The 24,881-nt window shown below is 39.9% G+C and overlaps 1 protein-coding gene across 3 annotated transcripts in view; it reads right to left on the bottom strand.

Annotated features, from left to right (window-relative positions):
- Window positions 1–24,881, bottom strand: part of DSP (desmoplakin) — a 39,434-nt gene that overhangs the window by 9,015 nt on the left and 5,538 nt on the right. For all 3 annotated transcript variants that reach the window (XM_069853643.1, XM_069853644.1, XM_069853645.1), the window contains exons 2-22: window positions 20,071–20,173; window positions 18,349–18,497; window positions 17,824–17,998; window positions 14,904–15,032; window positions 13,701–13,751; window positions 12,569–12,730; window positions 11,760–11,864; window positions 10,456–10,551; window positions 10,086–10,211; window positions 9,082–9,234; window positions 7,402–7,556; window positions 6,873–6,999; window positions 6,240–6,444; window positions 5,532–5,749; window positions 4,582–4,748; window positions 4,226–4,364; window positions 3,345–3,538; window positions 2,336–2,498; window positions 1,657–1,740; window positions 739–846; window positions 50–148 (exon numbers count right to left, since the gene is read on the bottom strand). In XM_069853643.1, coding sequence (XP_069709744.1) covers window positions 50–148; window positions 739–846; window positions 1,657–1,740; window positions 2,336–2,498; window positions 3,345–3,538; window positions 4,226–4,364; window positions 4,582–4,748; window positions 5,532–5,749; window positions 6,240–6,444; window positions 6,873–6,999; window positions 7,402–7,556; window positions 9,082–9,234; window positions 10,086–10,211; window positions 10,456–10,551; window positions 11,760–11,864; window positions 12,569–12,730; window positions 13,701–13,751; window positions 14,904–15,032; window positions 17,824–17,998; window positions 18,349–18,497; window positions 20,071–20,173 — 2,908 coding nt within the window. The remainder of the gene's footprint in view (window positions 1–49; window positions 149–738; window positions 847–1,656; window positions 1,741–2,335; window positions 2,499–3,344; window positions 3,539–4,225; window positions 4,365–4,581; window positions 4,749–5,531; window positions 5,750–6,239; window positions 6,445–6,872; window positions 7,000–7,401; window positions 7,557–9,081; window positions 9,235–10,085; window positions 10,212–10,455; window positions 10,552–11,759; window positions 11,865–12,568; window positions 12,731–13,700; window positions 13,752–14,903; window positions 15,033–17,823; window positions 17,999–18,348; window positions 18,498–20,070; window positions 20,174–24,881) is intronic.

Below are 24,881 nucleotides of genomic sequence, written 5' to 3'. Positions count from 1 at the left end.
ATGCTAACCTGATAAAAACAGAAGGTAAAGAAAATAAGAGTTAGATTACCTTCAAGTCCTCCATGCTTTTTAACATTTCATTTAAGAATCTATAATAATCTCCTGATCTTGTAAGAAGCTCTATGTAGCGAGACTGAGCCTCACTGGCCTTGAAAAGAAAGAAAAATGTTAGCAGCATGCACTGCAGAGTTAGATATGTACATACCTATGTCTCATCATTTAAAGGATTCCAATCCACTTGAGAAAACACATCACTTAAAGTAAAAAGCAAATTCTCCTCCTCACAAATACACTTGAATTTCCAGGGACCCCAAATGTATGAATTCTCCCCTCTGATAATTCCACACCTTCTTTTTCAAGGTTATTATTTCCCCATAGCTGACTAAATCCAGGACTTCATTACCCTCTTTCTGCCTGACAGTCACAAGTAACCTAAGTTAACCTTTTAATAGTGGTTAATTCCCAAGCTGAAAGTGACTAAACCACTTAGGCCATTAATCTTACTTTCTCACAATATGTATACAATAGAAATTGAATAGGAATAAGGTAAATACCTGAGGGAATTAGCCTGAGTATGATTTTACAGCACAGTGACTATTCTGCACTAATTCCTTGTGCTTGCATGTTTAGTACACATTATGAATGACAGTGCGAATTAGACAGCTGGATATGACTCACAATGGATCTCACAGACAAACAAATGTATTCAAAAGATTGATGGGGAGGAAATAAAAATACCTCTTGCAGAATCAGCACTGCAGGAGATTGAACCACACTTTTCTTGATAGGTATGTTGAGCAACGTTTCTAACCCGGAACTGTAGGAAGCAACCTGTAGTTCATAATCCTGAAAAACAACAGGGAAAGGTAAGGCCCATTTTGCAACTGCAAAGAAACTCTCTGGGAATCTGGAGTTCCCAAAATGCAAATAAAGTTTTGGAGTTGTTTTGGGTTTGTTTGTTTGTTTGCCCTTGCTTATATCTCTGGCCATGTACAAATGACGCTCTATCATAAATCAAAGCTCATCAATTCAAGTACCACTGTGAAGACTTATGAAGGAGAACAACAAAGAAAATATCTAGGTGCTGTTATCAACCAAACTTCATTAGAAATAACTACATATCTCTTTCATTTCATATACACCCCACCGTATATATAGCAAGATCTTTGTTACAGAAAATAAGATTGAACTGGAGATAGCAAAGATATAAAGTTGACATAAAAATGCAAAGACCACAAAACTGTTCCCTGTGTGTCTTCCTGTCTTTCGTGTCTATTGCACACCATTCCTCCCGGTGATCTGCATTGTCTTGCCTCCTAGACCAGACCCTAATCTGGCCTAATTCCTAAACTACCAATCTGTTCTTTATTCCCTTATTTTTTAACATGTGAACTGGAAAGTTTCATCTGAATAGAAGGAGGCTCTGATTTTCCTGAAGGAAAGTTCTCATTCATATCTCCTGCATCATCCTGTGGTCATCATGTGGGAAGTACACAAATTGCCTTGACTATATTTTGTACACACAAGAGCTTCACCTCAATCATTTCTGCACGCACACAGCAGGGAGCTGACATTTTACCTGCCAGCAAAGCAGAGACAATGGGACGTGCCCAACCATGAAAAACCACACCCATAAAAATGCTGAAATCCAAGTACCTTAATTGCTGCTGAGCACTGATCTGCATGCTTGAGAAGCTCCTCAACCTTGTCTCTCTTCCCACAGATTTCATTGTGCAAGTTCTGTCAGGAAAAAAAGTGAGTTGTAAAGCACTCCCTCAAGATTTGCCAGTATTTCCTCCTGTACATGCTGCCTCCATCAGAAAGTGCCTGAAGGTGCCTGCAAAACCCAGAGGATGAGATCTGAAATGACCTCTGGCTGTGCAGTTTTGACAAAGGTAAAGTCTCTGTGTATGAGAAGGTTGTTCTCAGAAAGAAGATCTAGCAACCAAACAGCCTCCAGAGATGGGGAGTTGCTGACTTCAGCTTAAATGTGTTTGCCTTCCTTTTATTTTTGTGCTATAATTTGTCCTGTGGAGTTGCAACATCATACAGTCCCTTGAATTAATTCAATATGATATGTAAAAGCGTCAGTGAACATGTAGGAGTCACTTATGGTCTTGCTCATAACCTGAATCAGTGCTGACAGAAAGTAATGAGGATAATAGTATTTCTTCTCTCTGACCTTCTACACGTGTGGTGGGTTTAGGCAGCTTGTGCACCTTATAATTCCAAGCAGACTACTGTGTTGCAGACTGCATTGATACCGATATTTTCTGAATAGTAGAACCATTTAAAAAACAGATAACTGAAGACAGTTCAGTAAGATCCTGCATACCTTCTGGTCATGCAGGTATCTCATGATAGTGTTGCAATCGCACAGCTTTGTGGACTCAATAGAATCCTGCCTACGCTTGGCATCACAGATCCATTTGCACAGAGCCTGGTACAGATCTCGGTAAGTTTTCAGCTGTTTGATTTGCCTTTCCAAATCCCATGATCTAAGGAAAAGAAAATAAAACAAGAAAAACAAGAAAAACCATGAAATGGAAAATGTATTCTCTTTGTCTTTCTTTAAAGTTTTTCTAGAAATAAGACTCCTTGATAAATAAAGTAATAAACCATGTAAAATTACAGGAAGCTCTTAAAGGAGATTCTGAACAAAAATTTCAAATAAATGAAAATTGTATGGGGTTTTAGTGCCTCACTTTTGAGTAACTGCAATACACAGAGGCTGGCACTTCCTGTCAACTAAGCAAGGAATTGATAAAAACTTGCAGTGATAAGAATCAAATTCACTGACTTCAGTTCTCTCTTTCCACCAAAACCAGCAACAGCTCAATCTCTGTTAACAAGACTAGATTCTGGCCCAATATTTTTAAAAAAAAAAACCAACCAAAATGACCAAACCAAACCACAACCCCCCAAAATCCTACTAAAAATCAGAATACACCATCAGTTCAATAAAGTATTAGAAAATAAATTTTTTACTTAATTCCTAGTGTTACTTTTTTAACCCTCAAGTAAAAGGTATGCAGGAATAAGCACAATTGCTTTGTTTGAGGGTAAAAATGCTGGCTGTAAGTACTTAATACAAGAACAGTAGCAAGAATAAAAAAATAATTGGAACAACTCCTTAGCACATAGGTTATACCTTTACAGGAATAACTACATTTTCCTGCTTGGTCTGACATAATCCCTTTTAAAGTATGTTCAACCTATTCACAATTGCTGTAGTTTTACTGCAATGATGTCATCATTTAGAGTACAACATTTCTTTTTGAGTCCTTGTTAAGACGACCTTAGTAGCAATAGCAATAAGAAGCTATTAGGAAATACAAGCAAACCTGTTATCTATCTGCTTATCAGCTCTCTGCCAGCGGTCTATTAGCTGGGTAACTTTGTCAGAGAACTTTCCAATGTCCATATCATACAGGGTATATGACTGGCAAGACTGCGAGTGAATCTGAAGTGTTTTCTGCAGCTCGTTTTCCAGGGCATTCAGTAGTGACTTCTTCATGTTTAGGTCTGCTTTCATTTTCTGCAGAAATAAAAACCAAGACAGTGTAATTTATTTTATTCTTGAGAGGATACTTGGATTTAACCATCAACAGCAGGTCCAATGTGTTAGGATGTAAAGATTTTGTTTCTAATTCAGGAAGGTATGTATGCTGGTGTCAGCTGGACTTAATAATTTCAAGAGAAACACTTACTTTGGTAAACAGTTTCATTTCAGAATGTGTTTAAAGTTAGACTTAGTCTTAAGTAATTTAATAAACCAAAGCCTCCTGCTCTCATACTCTGTGGCTAATGTTTCAGTTTCTCAGAACTACATAGAGCATTTACCAAAGAAAAAGCAAAGGGCCTGCCTTGCCTGTTTCTACAAACAACTGACCAGAAAATGTCATTGACATATAAAAGATTCCTGCACTTGAAACACCTGTGGTTTCAAGCTCAGGACTGGCATATCCAGTTTTTAAATGTTATCTAAAAATCTGCATTTTTTTTTCTCTTTACTGCTGTGGAGGCAGCAACAATGAGGGGATAGAAGAAGTAGTACCCTGTACTTTCCTTGTAGTAATTTGCAAAAGCATTGTATGTCTATGTCATAAAATACAACAGAATCAGCTCTTCAGTCTCCTGTGGTTTTGGAATGGTTTCACCTAGCTCAAGAGTCCTGGCAGCTACGATTTTTGCCTTGCTCTATCCATGAGTCTTAGTCTCTCACCTTCAGACAAGCCCGATAAGCCTCCACTTTATCAAGATCCAAAGGAATAGTCTCCTCTTCAGACAGTCTGACTTCAAAAACTCTGATCACATCTTCTGTTTGTAGAATAACCTGGAGCAGACACCTCAATGCATTCAAGCTAAAATAAATAATACAAGACAAATCCGTTATGGATTGTGGCATTTCTACTTAACTGCAGGTCATCTGTTAAAAAGAGATTGCAGAAGAAATTATTTCAGTGATGCTCATGATTCTCACTTTTTTTTTTTTAACGTCTTCCAGAAATGAGTAGGTTTCTGGACTAAGAATTATGGAAGAAAGTGAATTATTTATTGCTATAACCTCAGTTTTCTTACCTGTCTAAGTAGCCAGCAGAAACACCATTAATATTTTCCAGTTTTTGAAACAGAGCATTTATCTCTGACTGCAAGTACACATACTTTTCAGAGCCTCTGAAGTTAGGCAGCAAGTCCTTGTGCTTATTCAAGGTTTCAGCCATTATTTGAGAGTCATTCTGCACACCCTAAGGAAAGAGAATGCCTGATTTACACATTTTTGGTAGCTGAATGATCATCCTACAGCACATACACAATCGATCTCCTTATTCAAGTTATCTAACCAGCTTAACTGAGGACTGAAGCAGTGCCTGAGCTTGCTCTCTTCAAGGTAAGTAACACTGGCTGGTTTCTTTTTTGCACAGCCCACAACAGGTAATACCTCTTTTTTAAGCACCTCATCAACTCTGAAACTCAGCTCTATTGAAAGCAGAGTGCTTTACTGCCAGCTGCCTACTACATTCAGTAGATGTGCCAAAGTCCCTCTGCTCTTAAGACCATTGCAACCTCATTGCCTTAGGTGACATTCTCATATACTGAACCTGTTCTCATTTCTTCCTAATAGACTCTCTCCAATCTCCTTCAAATCTTAAGAACTGAGAGAGGGAGAGAGTCTGTAAGTCTCACACATCCACTCTGCATCCCACAGGCAGCACTTCAGAGGTAGGTGGTAAAGCGGGGTCTGTGCAAAGGGATTTTAACAGCACTTTAACCCGAGTAAGGCTTAACATGACCTCAAGTCCACTTGACATCAGGCTTTCTGTAATCTCTGCCTGACAGGATTTGACTTCTAAAACCCAAAAGGCAACTTTTTCAGCTGAGAAGCTAAACTCCAATCCAAATCATCATAGTTCCAATTGAGACTTTTCTGCACAGCATGTCTTTCCCAGCTGATCAGAAACGTAAGTGCAGTATGATCTCACAGAGTCATACTGGGCTTGAGATGCTCAAACAAAAATATCCACAGTTACCTCTAAATCCTTTATTCTGACTGAAAAGTCATGCATAGCCCCCTGATCCACTCCGAGAGAAGCTCTTTGAACCATCTGAATCTCAGAAGCTTCAATCTGACGCCGAAGTTTCTGAAGCTCCATCAGCAGCCAGGCTTCTTGCTTCTCATGTTCTCGGTTTCTCTCATTAACAATAATGGTATTTGAGGAACCCACAGGACAGCTCTCAGTTGGGACCACTGTAAAATGAATTAGTTAAACGTCAACTGCCAAAGAACTGAGTATCTACACACAGAAAGCCAATGCAGTCCCAAAGTAGACTAAAACCTGAACTGATCTGTGGAACAAAGAACAGATAGAAGTTCTAGGCCCTTATGCAGCTCTTTCAAGGAATGAAATCTCTCCTTCACAAAGAGACAAACTTGCCTCCTCAAATGCAGCAGTAAGATTTTGTTCCTTAATAACTGAAGACATCAGATGGACTACCTTACTCTAATTTGAACTTCAAAGGACTACTCCCAGGCTCACACCAGAAGAAGCAAGAACAAAATAGAATTTTCTCAGTGCATGACCAGTTTTCTTATATTGAGAGACAGTAGTACAGTTGCTGAATGCATTTCCATTCATACACTTATGAGAACACTTTTTTACAAAAAGAATGCACCACCAGACCCTGAACAAAGAAACCAAAGCAGTAGAACCTCTACTAAAAACAGGAGGATGACAAACCTATTTGTGGTGGTCGTGGTTGGTTGGGCAGTTGTATAATCAAGGTTTGGTAGTGCTTCTGCGCATCAGTGAACTGAGTCTGGATCTTTCGTTTGTCTTCATCACCAAACATCTCTGATCCTTGGCTGTTTCTGAGGAATTCTTGATAATGAATCTCCAGGTCAGTTATTATTTTTTGGTAATCTTCCTTACGCATTGTTTTCAGCTGAAATGACAAAAAAGAAGTTCGGGAACATTTGTGACTAGTTAATCAACTAAGGAACAAACGTACACCTACAGGAAAAAAAAACTCAAAGGATTCACATTTCAGAATAAAACCTATCTGAGCTGCCTTTAGAAGTATTGTGCTAAAAGTGCCTTTGGAGCCAATCTGTTCTTGTTATATATATACGTTATAAATTCCCTTAGCTAATCTTCACATTTATCTATATTATGTTTGAATGGGAGAGCATTTTGCTTCTCCTTTAATAAAATCACAACTTCCGTATATAACTGCTGGTGCTTCGCAGCAAGAGGAAGCCCACAGTTTTGCAGAACATATATTGGCACAGGACACAGCAAGCACTGTTTGGGACAGCAGAAGTCAGGTCATAGATGTCCCTGGTCTACAGATAAGGCCAGCTGGAGTCTTACCTTGGCAATAGTCATCGCTCTGATTTTCTCAATGTCAATCATGCAATAATGCCAAGACACCAGGCTCTTCATGTTGATATAAAGCTGATTCCACAAAGCTAAAATAGCTTCATAGTACTGCTCAATTCTGTGATGAGAAAAGAATTTTTTTCGTCAAAATACTTGTGTCCATGTAGCATAGCTACAAAACACCCCAAGAAACATCCACCAGATGTTGAGTGTTTTAAGGCTTATTCTGTACTAGAAACAAATCTTGGGAATTAATTTATCCATGACTTTCATTACTAGAGAGGAGAACAACCTTGTAAAAATTAAGTTTTAATTATTTTTAGATGCCAACCTAGATCCCAGCAAGCTTCACTGAATTGAGTTTCCTAAGGTCAAGGGTCTAGTCTCCTTCTGTATAAGGGTAAGGGATTAAGGACACTTTGATCAAGGCACAGACCAAATTCTGTGACTGACCGCTATTTTGGGCGAATTCCTCTACCTAATCCCAGCTGGAGTTGTCCAAATCCAGGCAGTAACTCACTTGGTAGCAAGATCCACTGCTAACGGATTGGGGGGTGGAATTATAAGACTAACAGATGGCACCAGCATATCCACACCTCCAGGGCCGGTCACCAGCCACTTGCTGCGCTCATTGTTGTCCTTCAGGATACATTCATCTCCTTTGCGCACTGTTTTCTGTAAGAAAAACAGAACAACATTTTTTATTTTTTTTGTTAGGTAAGATGGGGTTTCTAGGAGATAGACAAGGAAAATGCATCTAGATCTCAGCACTAGGAGTGCTCCTCAGCTGCCAAGTCTGGGTGGGCATCTCGGCTTCATGCTTGGCCAAGAAATCAACACAGATCAAATCATTCCTCCTAAATCTTGTTTCCATGTGAAGAAAACTAAGCAAAACCAAGTGGAAGCCACAGAACACTGAACAATTGCTTGCCCATTCGATCGCCAGACTGGGGTCTTGCCATGACAAACATCAAAGACTAAGCGTAGACATGGCCACAGTAAGCTACCCAACTATGTATGGCTGTAAGCCCATGAGCTGGAGGCATAATGATGCTTAGCACTGCATACATATTTGCAAAGGGACTGGGAGCGAATGTGGCAGAGCTAGATCCACCAGCCCCAACAGGCAGAAACCCTGACACCCTGCAGCCATGGGTGTGGCCATAACGCAGGCTAGAACCCACTCAAATTCAAGAGGGAGAAGCTCCTCATATCACTTATCCTGACAGGACTCTCTCCCTGCATCACACCTCTACAGCAAGCCAATATGATCTTTGACCTAACAAGTAAAAGGCCATGTAGGCTTTGCATTGACCTGACCATGCAGGGACTTCACACTTAGCTGGGCTTGCCTTTACCTGAGCAGAATTTAGCTTGCTCAACCATAAGAGCAAGTCAGGTAACCATTGCTTAAATCTGTTTAGCTTTGCTTACAGTAACAATAAGTAGCTACACTGTGTGGGCTGGATTTCTGTAACTCTGGAATAAAATGTGATATCGCAGAAGCAGAAGGGATGGCAGAAACCACAGATCATAAACACAAATCACAGTGGTCAATTACTGGTCACTACAGGAATGCAACGTAGCAAATCAGGTAAACCAAGTTCTACAGATAACAGAACAAAAAGGATGGGTAACTGGGAACCAGTGAAGAGAATGAGCACATAAACAGAGAATGCATCAAAGCAGACCGTTAAGAAAAACTGTAGAAATAAACCCAAGAAGTCCCAGTACCGAGAAAGAAAAAACACCACCAATTTCATACTCCATCCAGCAAAAAAATGGGGATATCAATGACTCTCTGTACATTCCTCGCTTTTTGTTAGATGAAGGATTGACCTAAGGACTCAGAGGGACACTGGAAAGGTGAGCAATAAGAAAAAAAACAGATGGGAGCCATCTGTATAACAATTTTAACCCTATTATCAATGAGACTTTTCTGTGCTAATTTGAACTATGAGTATTAATGCTGTTTATTGGACTGCTACTAATAAATTCTACCAGACGTATTAACTAACCAGAACCTATCTTTTTTATTCATAATCACATGAAAGATAGAGCTTTTTTGTTGGAAGGAATTTGAATGCTGACCCAAAGCAGACAAAGGGGTGTACCTAACAGCTCAACAGTATGTTTACTAAACCATCTGCCATCTTCTAGTCTACATGATGTGCATCTTAACAAAAAAGGGATACAATACCAGATCCTGTTTGTAATCACATAGTGCTTTGAGGATAATGGGTTTGTTACTCCGGTAGTCTGGGTTACGTGGCTTCAGCTGCACAATCTTCTTGGATTTATTCACCAAACTCTGCACTTGTCTCTTGTATTCAAGAATTCTCTCTCGTTCATTCTGCAAGGATTAACTGTATGTTAAAAATTATTCTAAAATAAAAGCACATCTAGTTCCCACTGTTTTATTGAGAGAGACACATCTGGAGCTCATGTAGACAAAACTTCCTTTAGCTCCATTGGGATGAGTCTTTGGCCTATAATGTAAAACAGCAGTTTAATGAAAAAAAAAACCACAAAAAATACCAACAAGAGAGGAGAAACATCAAACTAAGTATCTTTGCAGCTTTGGCAAGTTGAGAAGTTTGCAAAACTGGCAAAGCAGGTTTCTTGTACAGATCTGCAATGTGGTTGAAGTATTGTGTAAGAAACACAGGAAAAAAATGTAAAGAATCATTATAACATGAATGTTAACTAACTACACTCTCAAAACAGACTTCATCAATTGCTCTTTTAGATCACTGATAATTTCTTCTTGAGCATGATCAGTTTGGAATTGTAGTATTTAATTCACACTGAATGAATAGTTATCTAAAAATTGAGTTCAGTCCTTCCACACTACAGCAATATAGTGACATAATGAACCATTTATGAATGTACTCATCTTTTGAGGCAAAATCTATTCTACCATATATGAATGAAAGTCTTTCCTTTTATTAATTTGTTAGCATGTCAGAAATTTGGGAATTTTCCAGGCTCATTCCAGATTTAAAAAAAGAAATCACAAATTCCCAAACAGTATTACAGAAGTTAAAGTAACAATCCATTTGTAGGCTTTCCTAAGAAAGAGGAGGGAATATACCATTATGGTACAAACATTGCAGTATGCCTGTGTTTACATTTGGCACCTGAAGAGGGCAACCGATTTCCAAGGAAAGCAGAATATAACCTGTCAGGTGGGTGTGACAGTACCTCCAGCTCTTTGATCTGCTCCAGCAAAGTCTGCAGTGACATGCTCTTATCGCAGATGAACTTCTTTCTGATGGAGTCTTGTAAGTTTTTCAGGTAGCATTCTGTGGCTTGGGCCTCTTCAAAGAACTACAGAAGAGAAGTTGTGATTTGAGTTATACACAGCTCTTTAAAATGCCTGCTAAAGACCAATGGATTCCTTTTACGAGAAATCCCAGTTCACATCTAGAAGAATGGTAGCATTTACAGTATGGTAACAGTGTGTTACTTAATTGTGCACAGATTTAGAAAGATTTTGGCACAGAAAGAAATATCTGTGATGGGATTCACGCTTTTAACAAAAGTAGTGTGAATTCTCCACATCACTACTCACCTGAAAGTAAGCCGCATTCTCTTTCAGATGAACATCAATACATTTGGTGATCTGAAGAATCCAGCTCCACTGAGTTTGTAACGTATCCATGTAGGCCTAATAAAAATAGCAATATACAGAACTCAAACCACAACATTGATCTCCCTCCCAAGCAAAATTTGCGCTTCACATAAATGTTAATAAAAAAAAATCTGCTAAAATAAATCCATGTACACCAGAATAATGTCACTCATGCAAACCGTTCCCCAACTTCTAAGCATCTACCTAACTGAAAAAGAGTTAAATGCCTGCTTGTGGTATTGAGAGAAATTTGTTAATGCCTTGAATTTTGTTTGATCAGCGTAAAGCCTGAAGTGCATGAATGGAAAGGGTGAAATGCACAAACACTAGTGCAAATAAAATATTTAAATTGCAAATTGTCACGATCTGCTTCCTCCAAGGAACAGTGTCAAACATGACTTTGCATGATGGCTACTTTTAAATTCAAAATTCTCACCTAGTCTTCATATACATTCTTTAGAAAAACTTTTATTTTACACCTGGAGCTTACAAGGATCTTTCCTTTAAGGCAGAAACTGACCATAAAACAAACACGAATGGTGCTTTTACATATGATAACAGTTAACAAAGTAAATACACTGAAAAGCATAGAGGAGTATTTTTTTTCCTACTAGCTTCTTTCAGTTTCAGCACTCTTATGCACTCTTAAAACTATAGCAACTACAGCATTTCCTAATAAAATGAGATTTCCCAAATTGTTGCAGCCTTTTTAATTGAAAAGCAAATGTACATTAAGCTGTGAAAGCAAAAGTGTCTTGGCTGAGCTGCAGAAATGCACTATGAATTTCAGTTGCAGAAAGTATTTGCACCTGGATTAAACATAAACCCTCAAAGGGTGTGGTTTTCTTCAAAACATGCCTACCTAGATAGCAGAAGAACAACGATATGCCTTCCTACCATAGATTCCACTGCCCTGTAGTCAACCCAAATAAGATATGGCAATTTCAATGCACTCAATCAACTCCCTAAGCCTTATTTTAATATGCATCTACCATCAAATTTGATAGCAATGAGAGCTCTCCACATAGCACTTAAAAAGCTTGCAGTCGTTGTGGCCAGGACTGTAAAGGAAGGTAGTAACATTGATTAGAGCAGCTCATACAGCTGGATAAAAATGGACATGCTTTTTGACAGGCAAACCCTTCTCAGGTCTAAATGCAGCATTTCATTTGCAGACTTTCACCAACTACTTTTCCCACATAGCAACTAAAGGAGCAAGAGAAATCACACGAAGTCTAACCTACCTCAATTTTGTCTGAAGCGGGGTGCTGGTTGAGCACTAGCTGGTCACTTTCTTGCTTTAGCTTGTTGAGTTCTTTTTCTTTAAGCTCCAGTTCACTCATGCGTTTCTAAACAACCAAAGCACAGTATTAAACAACCCCCAAATGTACACTGCTTAGGATGATTTACTTAAAATTTTCCAGGTAGCTATACTTTTATAAAGTTATCCCTGTTAACACTACATAGTAGTGCTGCTAAATATGAATACAGTAGAATCAAAGCAGTTACAGTCATTTCAGCTCTTCTAGTCTCTAGCCTTGCCACTTCACAGCAAAGCACCCAGAATTTAGCCTTTTCTGTGAAAAAGGAATGATGGAAGCAAAAAGGACTGCCTTGCAACACCCACAATAACTGAACTAAAAAAAAAACAAAACTCCTTAATAGTGTGAGCTTTCACTTTTTTTTTGATCAATACTAACATTGGTTAAAGAAATGCACGTACCCAGTTTCCCAACATACCCACAGAAAACAAGGAGCAGTGCAAACCACCTGTGACAGTGTGTTCAATGTGTTGCTGGCAAACCCATCAGAGGAAGAGAGCAGAAACCTCTGTTGTAGCAATGCTTGTTGGTGACAGACATCAGGATCAAACACAGAGACCTCCTAGCCCCTACACAGTCCTAACAGGAAGAATTGTTGATAAAAATCCCCAGTAACTTTGAAAGAGTGAAGAAATGCCCATCCTGTTATCAGTTCCCCTAAGCTTGGCTGTTCCTTCCTCACTATCCCAGAAGAGGGCCATGGAAAACAAACAGAGGTTGAGCTTTCTTACAGAGAAGGCCTCCTGCTTCCTGGCGATGTCAGTGTTCCTGTCACTCCAATCGTAGAGAAGCTCCTCTTCCTCACAGTCATTGATCCACATGATCTCTCTGCTGGTGGCTTGGATGAGGTTCTGGAATTGACGGAGCTGATCCATTCTCTCAAAGGAGTATTTCTGCAGGGAATTCCAGAAATAAGAAGCCAGGAACACAGAAATGCCTGTGCTGGGTGGAGAAGGGGAAGCCAAGAGCACAGCATGGCTTTTGCGGGGTTTTTTTCAGTTTTTTTTAACCAAAGTAACAGTAAAAGCCACGCATCTATAAAGCCTGTTGGCAATAGCACATAATGTGCCTGGGTTTTATAAAGCTATGAAGCCTGCTGGCAACGGACAGTGGACAACCTGTCTGGATTTATAGAACAAAGGGAATCGGAAGCCAGCAGCTTCTAAAATTCATTTCAAACAGTGTAGCAGACATGTAGGCAAGCAATCAAAAAGGCATGGGGGAAAACACAAGAAATGTCTGAATATTTAACATCACTTTTACTTGCATTTGCTGCTCATCGTACATACTTGGTGTTGTAGCAGCGCATTTTGCATAGGTGATACTTCATGAAAAGATTCTTTCTCTGCCCTCACATCATAATACACATCCTATTTCTTGCAATATATATAGAAATCAGCTTCCAATCCCAAGGGTTAAATCTACCATTTGCACAAGAATATCACTGCATTTTATATGAGGATCCAAAGAGGAGAAGTTGCACAGCCCTTCACAGAATTTGGTCCTAATCCCACCTTTGAGTAACTTCTTAAGCTTCATATGTAGACTAACTTCATCACTATATTTACTCCCGTTAAGGTGGTTGACTTCTACCAACTCCCTTCACAAGGTGCAAACTAGAAACTTTCTTGTGATAAGTCAATTATACTCAAGAGAATGAATTCAGAATCTCAAGTTCGTAGCAAACTGAATCTTATAGGAACTACAAAGCACTGTCCATTCACTGCTGAATACAATTATTTAAATATGCATATGTCACTCTGTTGAAACCTGAAGTGCCCCTTGACTGGTGTCCCACCAGTGTTAGTAAAGCACAAATAACACTAACAGAAGGCATCAGAAATGAACACATCTCATGCTCACCAACAGTCCTTCATATTCTTCTTCCAGCTGATGAACTGCAGCCTTCTCTCGCTGAAACACAGACAGCAAATATTTAATGAGCCTTTTACAAGTTCCCTGTTTGCTGATATTTCCTTTACAGTGTCAGTATCATGATGTTATAACTACAGGCAGTAACCTGCAAATGCTGCAGGAGATAGACAAGTGGCAGATCTGCACTGTTGGAGGACCACAGAAGTATAAAACCACTGCTTGGACAAACTCGCTTCCCTTGGGGATGCTTAGTACGTAACCAAAGTTGTACATAAACACTGTAATACCAGAACAGCTCCTGAAACTGGATCTCTTTCTGTACCAAACTCCTAGACAGCTGTGGGGAACCAGTCAGTCCTAGAGCTAGCTTTGGAGATTATGAATTAGTATAAACCACAATATGAGAAAGAGGCTCTGATTTTTATTCCCAGTCATAGAAATGGGAACCAGCACAACCTTAGAACTGGTATTCCATAGTGCCAAACTTATCATCTTTCCTATATGAAGAAGGGAAAAGTGTGAAACACCCCTTCTGCTCTTCAGCTTGGCTGAGAGATCAGAGCTCCAGAATTGAGTCCCTTTTGTTTAGATCCAACTCACTCTCCTCCTGTCTGTGTGAGCATTTAATAGAATAACAAGAATAGGAATGAAGTCAGCCTCCTCCCTCCTATATCTAGCTGCTGGACTCATAGGAGAGGAAGATAACTACCGCATTTTCAGTGATTTCTTCATTCCAATCACAAAAAAACAGAGGGGGGAAAAGAGCCTCAGAAGAGGAAAAAAATTGCCCAGAATTTGGGCATTTTTCACAAAAATTCCTTTATTACACAATAATCTTAGCACCCACCTTATTCTTTCACTTTGTTTTAATGTAGCTAGACAGAAAGTAAGAATACTCATTCTTAGCCACTTTTCTCAGAAGAATTGTTGCAATATTTGTTTGCCAGCCTTGGTAAACAACAACAGAATTTTAAATAGCTACTAATTTTTCATTTAAAAATTCTGGGGAAAGAAGTGGAATACAAAATAATCTTAAAATAATAGATATCAGGGTTGAAAATGGCTGCCACCATAACGCCAGTGCTTTCTGAAGACAGGCTGAGCTATTTAGCATTTTTTTTGTAGTGGAACACCTGTGAGCTAATGATATATATCTAGAGTAAATACCATGTAAGTGTAAACAGTAATTACCAGATCCGTTTTGACTTTGTCCAGGTGCCAGCGATAGTCTCCAATGGCATTGTGAGTCCTCCTGTGGTCACTAATTTGTTGTTCGATGGATGCTGCATCAAAACCCCATTTCACTAGCTCCATTTCAGCCTAGGAGAAAAAGACAGGTATTTCTACTTTCATTTCCAACACTACATCGGAGCACAAAGGAATTGAACTGAAAGAAACACGATTATGCAATAGAGTAAAACTGAACAAAGGGAAGTTCAGAATAGGGAGTTATAATTTCTTAGAACTGTTGTATTTAAACTGTGAGACAAGTGACAGGCTCACAAAGAAGAAACAACATAGGGAAGATATTTAAGTTGCTCAAAATTAGACTACTCAAAGCATACTTGGTGGTATATTTTCATCTGTTTTCTTTGGATCAAACTGCTCTTTTATGTTCTACAGTATAGTTACACTCGTATCACTCTGAAAACAAATTATGACTTTATCAAGCAACGCTATAAACACAATTCATGTGAAAATAACCAGTCAGGTTCCATAGCCCAGTACACTACATTTCCATTCTAATTATGCTCACGTAAATACCAATATCTTAAGTTAAATCTCATCAAACCTAATTAAAAAAAAGGAAGATAAACTAAAATTATCATAGAACTTGTTGTTTGTCTTGCATTTTGGCAACATTTATTGTAGGATGCTGAGTGAAAAATCTCTAGGAACAGCCTTTGATAAACAGTAATATATCTGGATAATTGCTAACCCAAAAGCTACCTGATTTAGTTCTTTGTCTCATTATTTTCAAATCTTAAAAGCCACTGAATTCACAATTCAGCTCTTCCGACTCCAAACCATCTTTTAAGCTATAAAGACACACTCCACCTGTCGGAATGCCTGTCTGCACATGCTCACAGTAAATAAATAAGTATATTAATCTTGGGTTGGGATTGATTTCGGTAATTATCAACTGGGAGCCAAATCTCTAAGAGTCAACAGATGACAATAAACCCTGAACCACATTCAGGTGTAGGGGTTCAAAGGCAGTGTTGAAAACGATCCAAGAAACAAAATCATTGCATTCAGACAACTAAATGTTACAGGACTTTGACCCTTTTTATTATAGTTGAAGAATCTAAAGAGTCTGTAGCAACCATGGCAGCCCTGGATGGCTGCCAGCACATGAACAAAGACCAGCTGGATTTCACTACGCTTTCCCTAATTCTTCACTGGAAATTTGATCAACCCTTCTCCCAACTGATACTCCTGTCAGAAAACCATCCATATGGAAAACAGAAAATTACCACAGCAGCTCAGATTTTTCCCACATCTCACCACATTACTAGGGGAAACATTAGCTTAGTCCCAAAGCAAGCAGGTAATGGGACACAGAGAGGCACAGTGGAAAGAAGAGGCATGTTGAAAAGTTCAAAATAAAGTTTCCTTAACAATACCTCAAAAGTCCAACAGAGAGCTAAGTGCTTACTGCTCCCTACCTCAGCTTTGACTTAGAAACTGAAGAAAGGAGAAAGAGAGATATTTTTACTTTAACAGCAGGTTTTGTATGGGAACACAGCTACAAAGCGCTTGCTTCTCCTCCTTGTGATTAGCATGGGTTGTCTGAGCAGGGTGTCACATGGCATCTTTAGGAGGTGCAGCATGTTCACTGTCTTTCACGCTGGAAGCATGCCCGGTGTCTGTCCAACATCGCTCCTCAAACCATGGCAGGTCTGACCACGAGCCTGCTCTCTCACAGTGTGTATAGAGCAATCATATCTGCTCTTGCTGTTTGGGCACAATGCATGTTATCACTCAAGAAGTGCATCTCCACTTCCCTTCTTCCTCTAAAACATGCCATACTATGAGAGGGCACTGAAAGCCTAGACTACATGACCAGCACTCAGAAAAGTATGGGAACTGTACAGAGCTCTCCTCTCCTCGTCTGGTTTGCGTAGCAGCCACCTGGCAAACACCATGTGCCAGATAACAATGACAGGATCACTAAGCAACAACCTAATTAAGAGAGATAAAAATAATGCTATTCCAATTTACAAGGAAGCCACCAAGTATACCTTCAGCCACCTCATTCCATCCTCTCTACCTATCTTTCAGAAAGAGCTATCCAACCACAAATACACACCCTTCATTTCAGCAGCACAAAACCAGACTCTCAACATGTGTTTCCTATTCCAGGTTACACCATCAATGGCTGTGCATAGGCAAATTAATTCTGGGAATGCAAGAGACAGCAACAGCATTTTCATCTGTATTCAGCAGTGACTTCCAAAAGGCTAGTCCTATGGCAATCAACAGGTTGGAAAAGACCCATCGGATCATCGAGTCCAACCATTTCTATCGAATACTAAACCATGTCCCTCAGCACCTCGTCCACCCGTCCCTTAAACACCTCCAGGGAAGGTGACTCAACCACCTCCCTGGGCAGCCTGTTCCAGTGCCCAATCAACTCTACCTTCTGGCTCCCACCACAATAAAGGCAGGTTAGAGGGGAGAACAAAATACCAGACAACGGTTAAATCTGTGAAGCTGGCCCTGTCTGTGTAAAGAGTTAAAATAAATATCATAAAAGAGGTCTGTGGAAGGAAGGAAATATTGAGTATAATAACCTCGAATGCAAACATGCCAGTGCTTTTTGTTATGTTAACTGTTGTGTCTCATCTAACTTTGAAATCTAACTCCCACACTTCTCCTCTGTGAAAGACAACCCTAAATCCGTGTTCATATTTCAGTGGAAACTCACTATATGTACAATACTGAAGGGGAAAAAAATGAAAAACAAAAACAAAGGAACTTGGAATAATATATGAGTATTTATGTGTACTTTTAAATTTCTACTGGAACACAAAACTTTACTACATGCAAGGTGATCCTCAAACAATTCTAAGTCTTAACATTGTCTCTGGGTTTTGCACAAATTTACCTTCTGTTGCCTCATCCAGTTTAAACATTCACTTGTGACACGTTTCGTGAACTCATCCCAGCCTGAGCCACTCTGAGAGGAGTAACAACCACCACCTTTGGAGCTGGCCCTTCTGGCACGGGGAACACTGATGGCTTTGTACAGGGCACGCATTTGCTCTTGAAGTTGAAGCAGCCTGAAAGGGAAGGAGCCACTTAGCATCTCAGAGAACAACACCCAGAAAACATGGAAACAACGCAATTCATCTCTCCCGCTGGACCACCAAGTATTCCAAAAAAAGTGCTGTAAGCATTGTCTGTGGAAAAAATATACTGACTAAAACTTCATCGGGACAACCAAGGTGTGAAAATCTGCAAGAAATATATTACTGCAATGCCCTCCTTCATATGCTGCAAACCGATTTAGTTCCACCTTATTGCTTTCTGTCAGAGCCTGCAACACCAAGGAAGGTGAGCACTCGAGACACCACAAACGTTTATCAATCAGCCATATTCCTACCACCCCACAGCCTTTCCCCGGCAATACCTTTTCTGATACATCTCACAGGGCTGGCCCATTTGCCTCAGCTCTCTGATCAGCCCATCCAGGATATCCATTTGGTCATTTGCCTGCGCAAAGCAGTCTTCCAGATCTCTATTTCCTCTAATTTGGACACCATCTCCATATTTCAATTCCTAAAACAAACAAACAAAAAAGGAGGGGAAAAAAAAAAAAGAGAGACAGAAGATTAAACTAAAAATTCATCACCCAAGCTTCAGCTTGGTTGCTGAACTGCCAAGATTTAAGGCAAATTAACAAAGGATCCACAGTCACTGGAAATCCCTTATCAGAAATAAAACATGAAAGAAAATTATTAAAGCATCATTCCAACCCAGCCTTTCCGTAAAGAAGAGCACATCCTGAGTGATGTTTATTTCAGGCTTCACTCATTGTGATAAGTTTTTAAGATTTTACACTTTTGTGCTTAGAGGACGAAAAGCAAACACTTTTCTAGTAGAAGCTGGTGGATACTGCTCCTGATTTTTCAGAAGTTTCCCTGAGGTTCTACAACTTTCCTCCCCTTTAAGAATACAGACTGCATCCTGCCTGCTGAGGACAAGCTCTGTGCCCCACGAAATTTGCATCCCACCTTATCACCCAAAGTCCAGGCAAATTCTCCATGCCCCCTCTCAGCAGAGTGGAGCAGCATGGTGATGGTACCTCAAGCAGGAAGATGCAGCTTTTTGATCTCATCCCACATTGACACAGCCATGCTGAACAAAACATAACCCAGCTGTGATTTGATTTTGCAAATAAAACATTGATGTACCTCATTACTTTGTCCCTCAAAAAGAAAAGAAAATACATATTGTGGCAGCAAGGTGGAAATTAACACCACTTTCTTTCAACTTCACTGGAATAATATTAATCCTTAACAAGAGGCAGTGTTTACTCTGGCATTGATTTTTTATATAAACATGCTCACATGTGTTGTATCTCTGAAAAGGAAACTAACCACTAACCAGAGTTCATTTCTGAAAGAATTTCTGTCCACGGAGGGTCAAAAAGTATTCATTAAATCACATCTACTGCCAGCACTGCAAATAGGTTCTGCATCTCAGTGGCCTCAACAGCAGGATGCACTCACCACCCTGCACCTCTGCTGACTTCAGTGGGAAGAGAGGACATTCCGTGTTCACCAGCACTGAATCTAATGTCAGTCAGTAACCCACCTCCAGGCACTGTGGGTTTATATCAGTGTAGCGTACAGCAAGGATGATCAGTATGCATTTGGGATGAAACAGTTAAGAAGAGTTTAAACCAGTTTCGTATACTTCCTTAGGAATCATCTGGAAAAATAAAGATAATGAAGGTTTTCCTACAGTGGTTCAGGTTCACTATGGCTCACAAAATGATGATGATATTCTACAGGACACACTAAGAGAGTGTAAGTGGTCATAACACTACTAACAGTTGTTTACACTGACAGCGGCCTTGGTCTAAAACTTAAATATAAGACGCAGTAGAATCTGTTTGAAGGGTCGTGTCCTCCTTTTCTTAATTGGATGCATTTAAATAAATTGTCCTGAACAGTGCAGAAGGAAGTGGAAGACCTAGGAAGGAGGAATACTTTCCACTCCCAGTTGCATCATACAAACACCTCAAAGGAGATGAAGAAGCAGAGCCTTCAAGTCCAGGAAACAGCACAGCATTCATTCCCTGTTATATTCATGATCACTTTTGATAAGAAAAACAAGAAGCACTCACAGGTTGTACTATGAGCTCAGCTCGCATCAGGCAATCCGAACAGTTTTGCAAAAGTTCCTGGATGGTGTTCTGGCGTCTGGACACTGTACAGGTCCCATTCTGACTGTTGTGGGGGAGAAGAAGATGAAATAAATACAGAGTAATCACACACTTTGAGGAGACAGGAGAAATACAAATTTGGAACAGTTGAGGGAAGTTACATGGAATAATCCGCCTCATTTAGCTTCAGGGAGACACATGTTTTATCAGGCCCTCCTACATTAACTGCATTGCGAAGTTTTAATGCTGATTCCATGATGGTAGAGCCACTTTATATTTCTACAACAGCCAGCAAGGACTCACTTCACCACAGGACAGAAGGTGGAAACTGTCATGCCATAAAGGATAAAGTTTTTCTTCCAGTACAGGCATTTGTAGCTTTTTTAGACAAAAACTTGGTACTATTACAGTATGAATGAATTATTCACGATCTTTGTTAAAGCCAATACATTAGAATACAGTCTTTGTGTGATGTTACCATACATGTTATCACATCTGCCATTGAACGTCACAGCATAAGAGGAAAGCAGGATTCTCTGCTACACAAGCACACAAGCAAACAAGTCCATACAAGCATACGAAGGGCCCTTTTATCAGCAGAAATGCATAAAGCTAGTGCAGCGACTTAAGAAGGAATTGCAAGGTGCATGAGCTACCACAAACCAGATCTACAGCCTGGAGTTACAGGACATACTTTCCTACAAACAAATAAAGTGGGAGTTGGGGGGTTCCAAGTAAAAACTCCACAACCAAAAACACTAGTAGGGGAAAAACCTAGGACAGATTAATAGGGTTGTTATTTCCTTGCACATAATCTACTGCATCCCTACCACCAGAAGGATGCTTTTCCAGCATTTGGGATTCAGCCACCAAAGCGAGCCACTGCTAGTTGAACGTGGGTGAAGTGCTTCAAGCGAGGAACCATTCCTTGTTGATGGAATCAGAGCTCCCAAGCAAGCCCAGGCAGCTCCCAAGCCGAAGCACTTCAAGTGAAACTAAAATAAACCACTAAGAGACAGTAGGAAACAAAGACTCTTAAAAGCCTTGCTTCGTTTTCCGATTCCTGCACTCACAGTAGGTAGCCTTTTCCATTACAAAACACTGAAGGCCCAAATCTTCCATACAACAGTAGCATCAAAAAAGTCTGTCGGTGCAGATCTGTCCAGCTCAGAGACAGCGAGTCATTTAATCGAAATCTTTCCACCTACTTCAACAGACTCTGAACATCCTTCACAAAAGGAACTGTGCGATGTAAAAAAACTAGCAGAGCTGTCCTTGCAAGAATCACTGCAGTGCTGAGAAACATTCAAAGGTATATTTTTAAGAGCTCTTCTGCAGTGTGTACTTCAGCAGCCTGCCATTCTCCTATCAGCTCATCTTGAACAAGCTGAAAAAATCTGAGCAACTTCTCACCAGCTTCCCTCAATACCAAGGTGCAGACCCTCAAAGACACGAGAGACAGGACTGGAGAACTACCGGGAGACTTAAAACAAGCTGTACACATGCAACTCCTGGCTTGCACTGTGACCCTTTGGCTTCATCAACTCTGTGCCCTACTATGCTACGCGTGCCTGTATATCTTGGAAACAGCTTAAAGAAAACAATTGTGAAAAATAACATAAAGGTCTGATTTTGTGCCAGACTTCCCATCAGCTTCCTTTTCTAAATAATTCCTTCTCCTTAGGCATTGCTGTTGTGTTTGGACCTAGAAGTATCTGACTGCATCTAAAATTTACATTTAATTATAGACACAATTATTCTCATGAATGAAACATAATAAAGAAGAGAAAGGAACTTGCCAAGCAATTTTCCCATTCTAAAACATCAGAAGACTTGGGTTTTTTCTTCAATCGCTTTCTCAATCATCTCCTTACAGCTATAAATGCTGGATATCCATTAAAGCCAAGAGAACTGTAGATGAGAACCAGAATTCTACTGTAAAAAATCAGTATATTCCATTGGCTTCAGCATAACTTCACTGACCTGAAAGCCATGGCTTCACTTTACACTGAAAGGAGATCTAAACAATGACTATCACAGTTAACATGAAATAAATTGTAAATAAAAGGGTTTTTTTTCAAATAAATTAAGCTGTTAATACAATTTAAAATATAGAAAAAGTAGAATTCCAAGTATTCTGTGTTCATCGCAATGATGTTAGAATACCACATTCAGAATTATTGTCCAAATAATAAAAAAGGTGGAAAACTGAAGATGGTTTAATATAGATGCACAGAACTGTTTCTAAGGTAGCAGCTGATGCCTTGAAGTGGGTGTCTTAAGCGCACCCTATTTAGATTTTTTAATGAAGATATACAAGTTACTTGTTTACAGTTCACAAGGACCTTCACAAGAAGAAAGCAGCAAGAGTTTAAGGCCATCCAATCTAGCAGATAAAGGCATAACCAAAATAATTGCAGAAGCTGGAGCAGTACAAACTGAAACCATAAAACAGCAAAGTATTTCATCAGTGCTGCTTTTAACACCTTGGATGTCAGTTTTGCTGCTAAGCAACTTACTGCTTTGCTAGTCAAAATCGTGAGGTCAGTACTAGGATAATGGGTGACAAGGCAGTGGCCTGCTAAAGGCAGCTGTTGACACTGGGTGAGCTAATAGCCTTCAAATCCATCAGACCACCAAGTGGAGCTACATGGGGTTATGGGGCACACCCAGAGACAGCACATGCCAGTACAGGAGCTGCCGTTTGATGGCATAGCTCCACCAAGTCAACAGGACTCTAGGACTTAACATCCGAAGAGGATTTAGCTGTGCAAATATACTGAAGAAGGGCATACATCAATCTTCAAGTTTGGAAAATAAAAATATTTAGCACGACAATACCTCAACATACACATCAGAAGGCACTAGCACAGTCTCACATGGACACGTCTTCAATACTTTTCACCCAAGTGACAGGAAAGTATTTTAACAAGAAGTTTCAAAGGCCCTCAGTGTTAATATTCCCCATATTGAAGCCAACAGGCCTTTTAAGGGAATGAGTAAATCAAAGCAGAAACCCCAATGCAGAGTATGCAGACATCCAGCCTTGAGGCAGAAGGAAACAGCAACCAAAGGAAAACCATACCCAATACAATGGCAGAAGGAAAAAAAAAATACTGCATTAAAACAGAGGCAAATCCTAAACCATGAACATGTATCATATGAACACACACATAGTATAATGCAGAGGCAAGAATGCAGCTGGATTTTCAGAGTACAACCATGTAACCTAAATCATATATAAAAATATATTTATGTGACTGAAAAACATGTAGGACCCCAACAATTCTCCCAGGACACAGATTAAGTGGATTACTACAGACAGTACTTTGATAATGTCTTTTGCTTCATCTGATTTTGTTAATACAAAACTGAATAACTTTAACATAATATTTTGTCACTGTATACTACCCCTATGATGACGATTTGATTTTTACTCTGGCAGCGCCTAAAACTCAAACCTGTCAATCAGATCCCACAAATACTGCAGGCACACCACCCAGTGAATATATGGACAGGTTTTTCACTTGTTTTACTGCACCCCTGTAAATACACCACGTTTTCAACCATTCCAGAAGAAAGGAAAAGAACTGGAGCTTGGTCTTTTAGCAAGACACATGAGTGCAGGAACTTGACTCCTACTAATGAATAACAGCATCTGCAAGATTCTGACTATTTGCTGTACTGCTTTGGTTTTGTAAACTCTGCAGAACAGCACTGAGTGAATATGCTTGGACTGCTTCAGACTGTAACGACCTGTTTGTCCCAACAACTCAAAACTTTAGACCATGACACTTATTTTGAAGGCAACTCATGAACTTCAAAAAGATGCTATTAAACAGAGTTCTTTATTAAAATGACATAGTTTTAATAGTTATAAACTACTAAAGGAACAGAGGAAAACAAATGTGGGTAGCATCTTTGTTTTAAAATTATGAGAATACTTCAAAACACAGAAGAATCACTATTACTTTGGACCTTAAAATGTCCCTACTGCCAGAAGAACCCTAGGAAAGCCATAGCAATTTCACATTGTCATCATTCTGTACAGGAGCCGCCCTGCTTGTTGCATGTCAAGGCAAAGCCACTCTTGCTGTACCACCCTCTTGCTCTCCCAGAGGAATGACAGGATCGCCCAACCTCTGCTGCCAGCAGGCTCTGGGCAGGACAGTAGCTTAGACAACACCTCCTTGCTGCACTATATCCCACCTAAACTAAACTCAGCTGTTACCTTTCTGGTGAATCCTCAGCTTCCAAATTAGGTTTGCCTTTAACTGTTATGCAGTATCAGTGATCCTCACAAGACCCGCAGTTCCACAGAAACAACTATTCCTGCTTTTTGTAAACAGAACTGAGAAACACTCTTGAGACCATACAATGAGGTGTGAGAGTTGAGACAGACAGGGCAACAATGTCCCTGGAATGCAGCAGGGCTGACTACTGCTGCCACTGACTTAGGAAATCTTTCGACTACTTGAGTAAGTAATACATTTTGAATAAATAAATAATTTCTGCAAAGACTGGGCTTGCAGCCTTTACAGTCGGCATTACTGCAGAAGCCAAGGGGCAAAGAAGAAAGCCAGTTCCCTTCTGCTTTCTCATTTGCCTCCTGCTCCTCAAGACCTGCACACCCCCAGCATAAATGCCTGCAACTGGAGACCAATCTGGTTTCTGCCTTTGTTAACACACATCAAGAGGCTGCTGTGGTATCTAGGGGGTGATTAGCCTCTAGAGAAGCAAGGCGAAGGAGACACGCAGAAGAACATCCAACA

This window comes from Phaenicophaeus curvirostris, chromosome 3, assembly GCF_032191515.1.
Source record: "Phaenicophaeus curvirostris isolate KB17595 chromosome 3, BPBGC_Pcur_1.0, whole genome shotgun sequence".
In the NCBI taxonomy this organism is placed as follows: domain Eukaryota; kingdom Metazoa; phylum Chordata; class Aves; order Cuculiformes; family Cuculidae; genus Phaenicophaeus; species Phaenicophaeus curvirostris.
The sequence above is the reverse complement of the archived record's forward strand: the minus strand, read 5'-3'. Positions and strand labels throughout refer to the sequence as shown.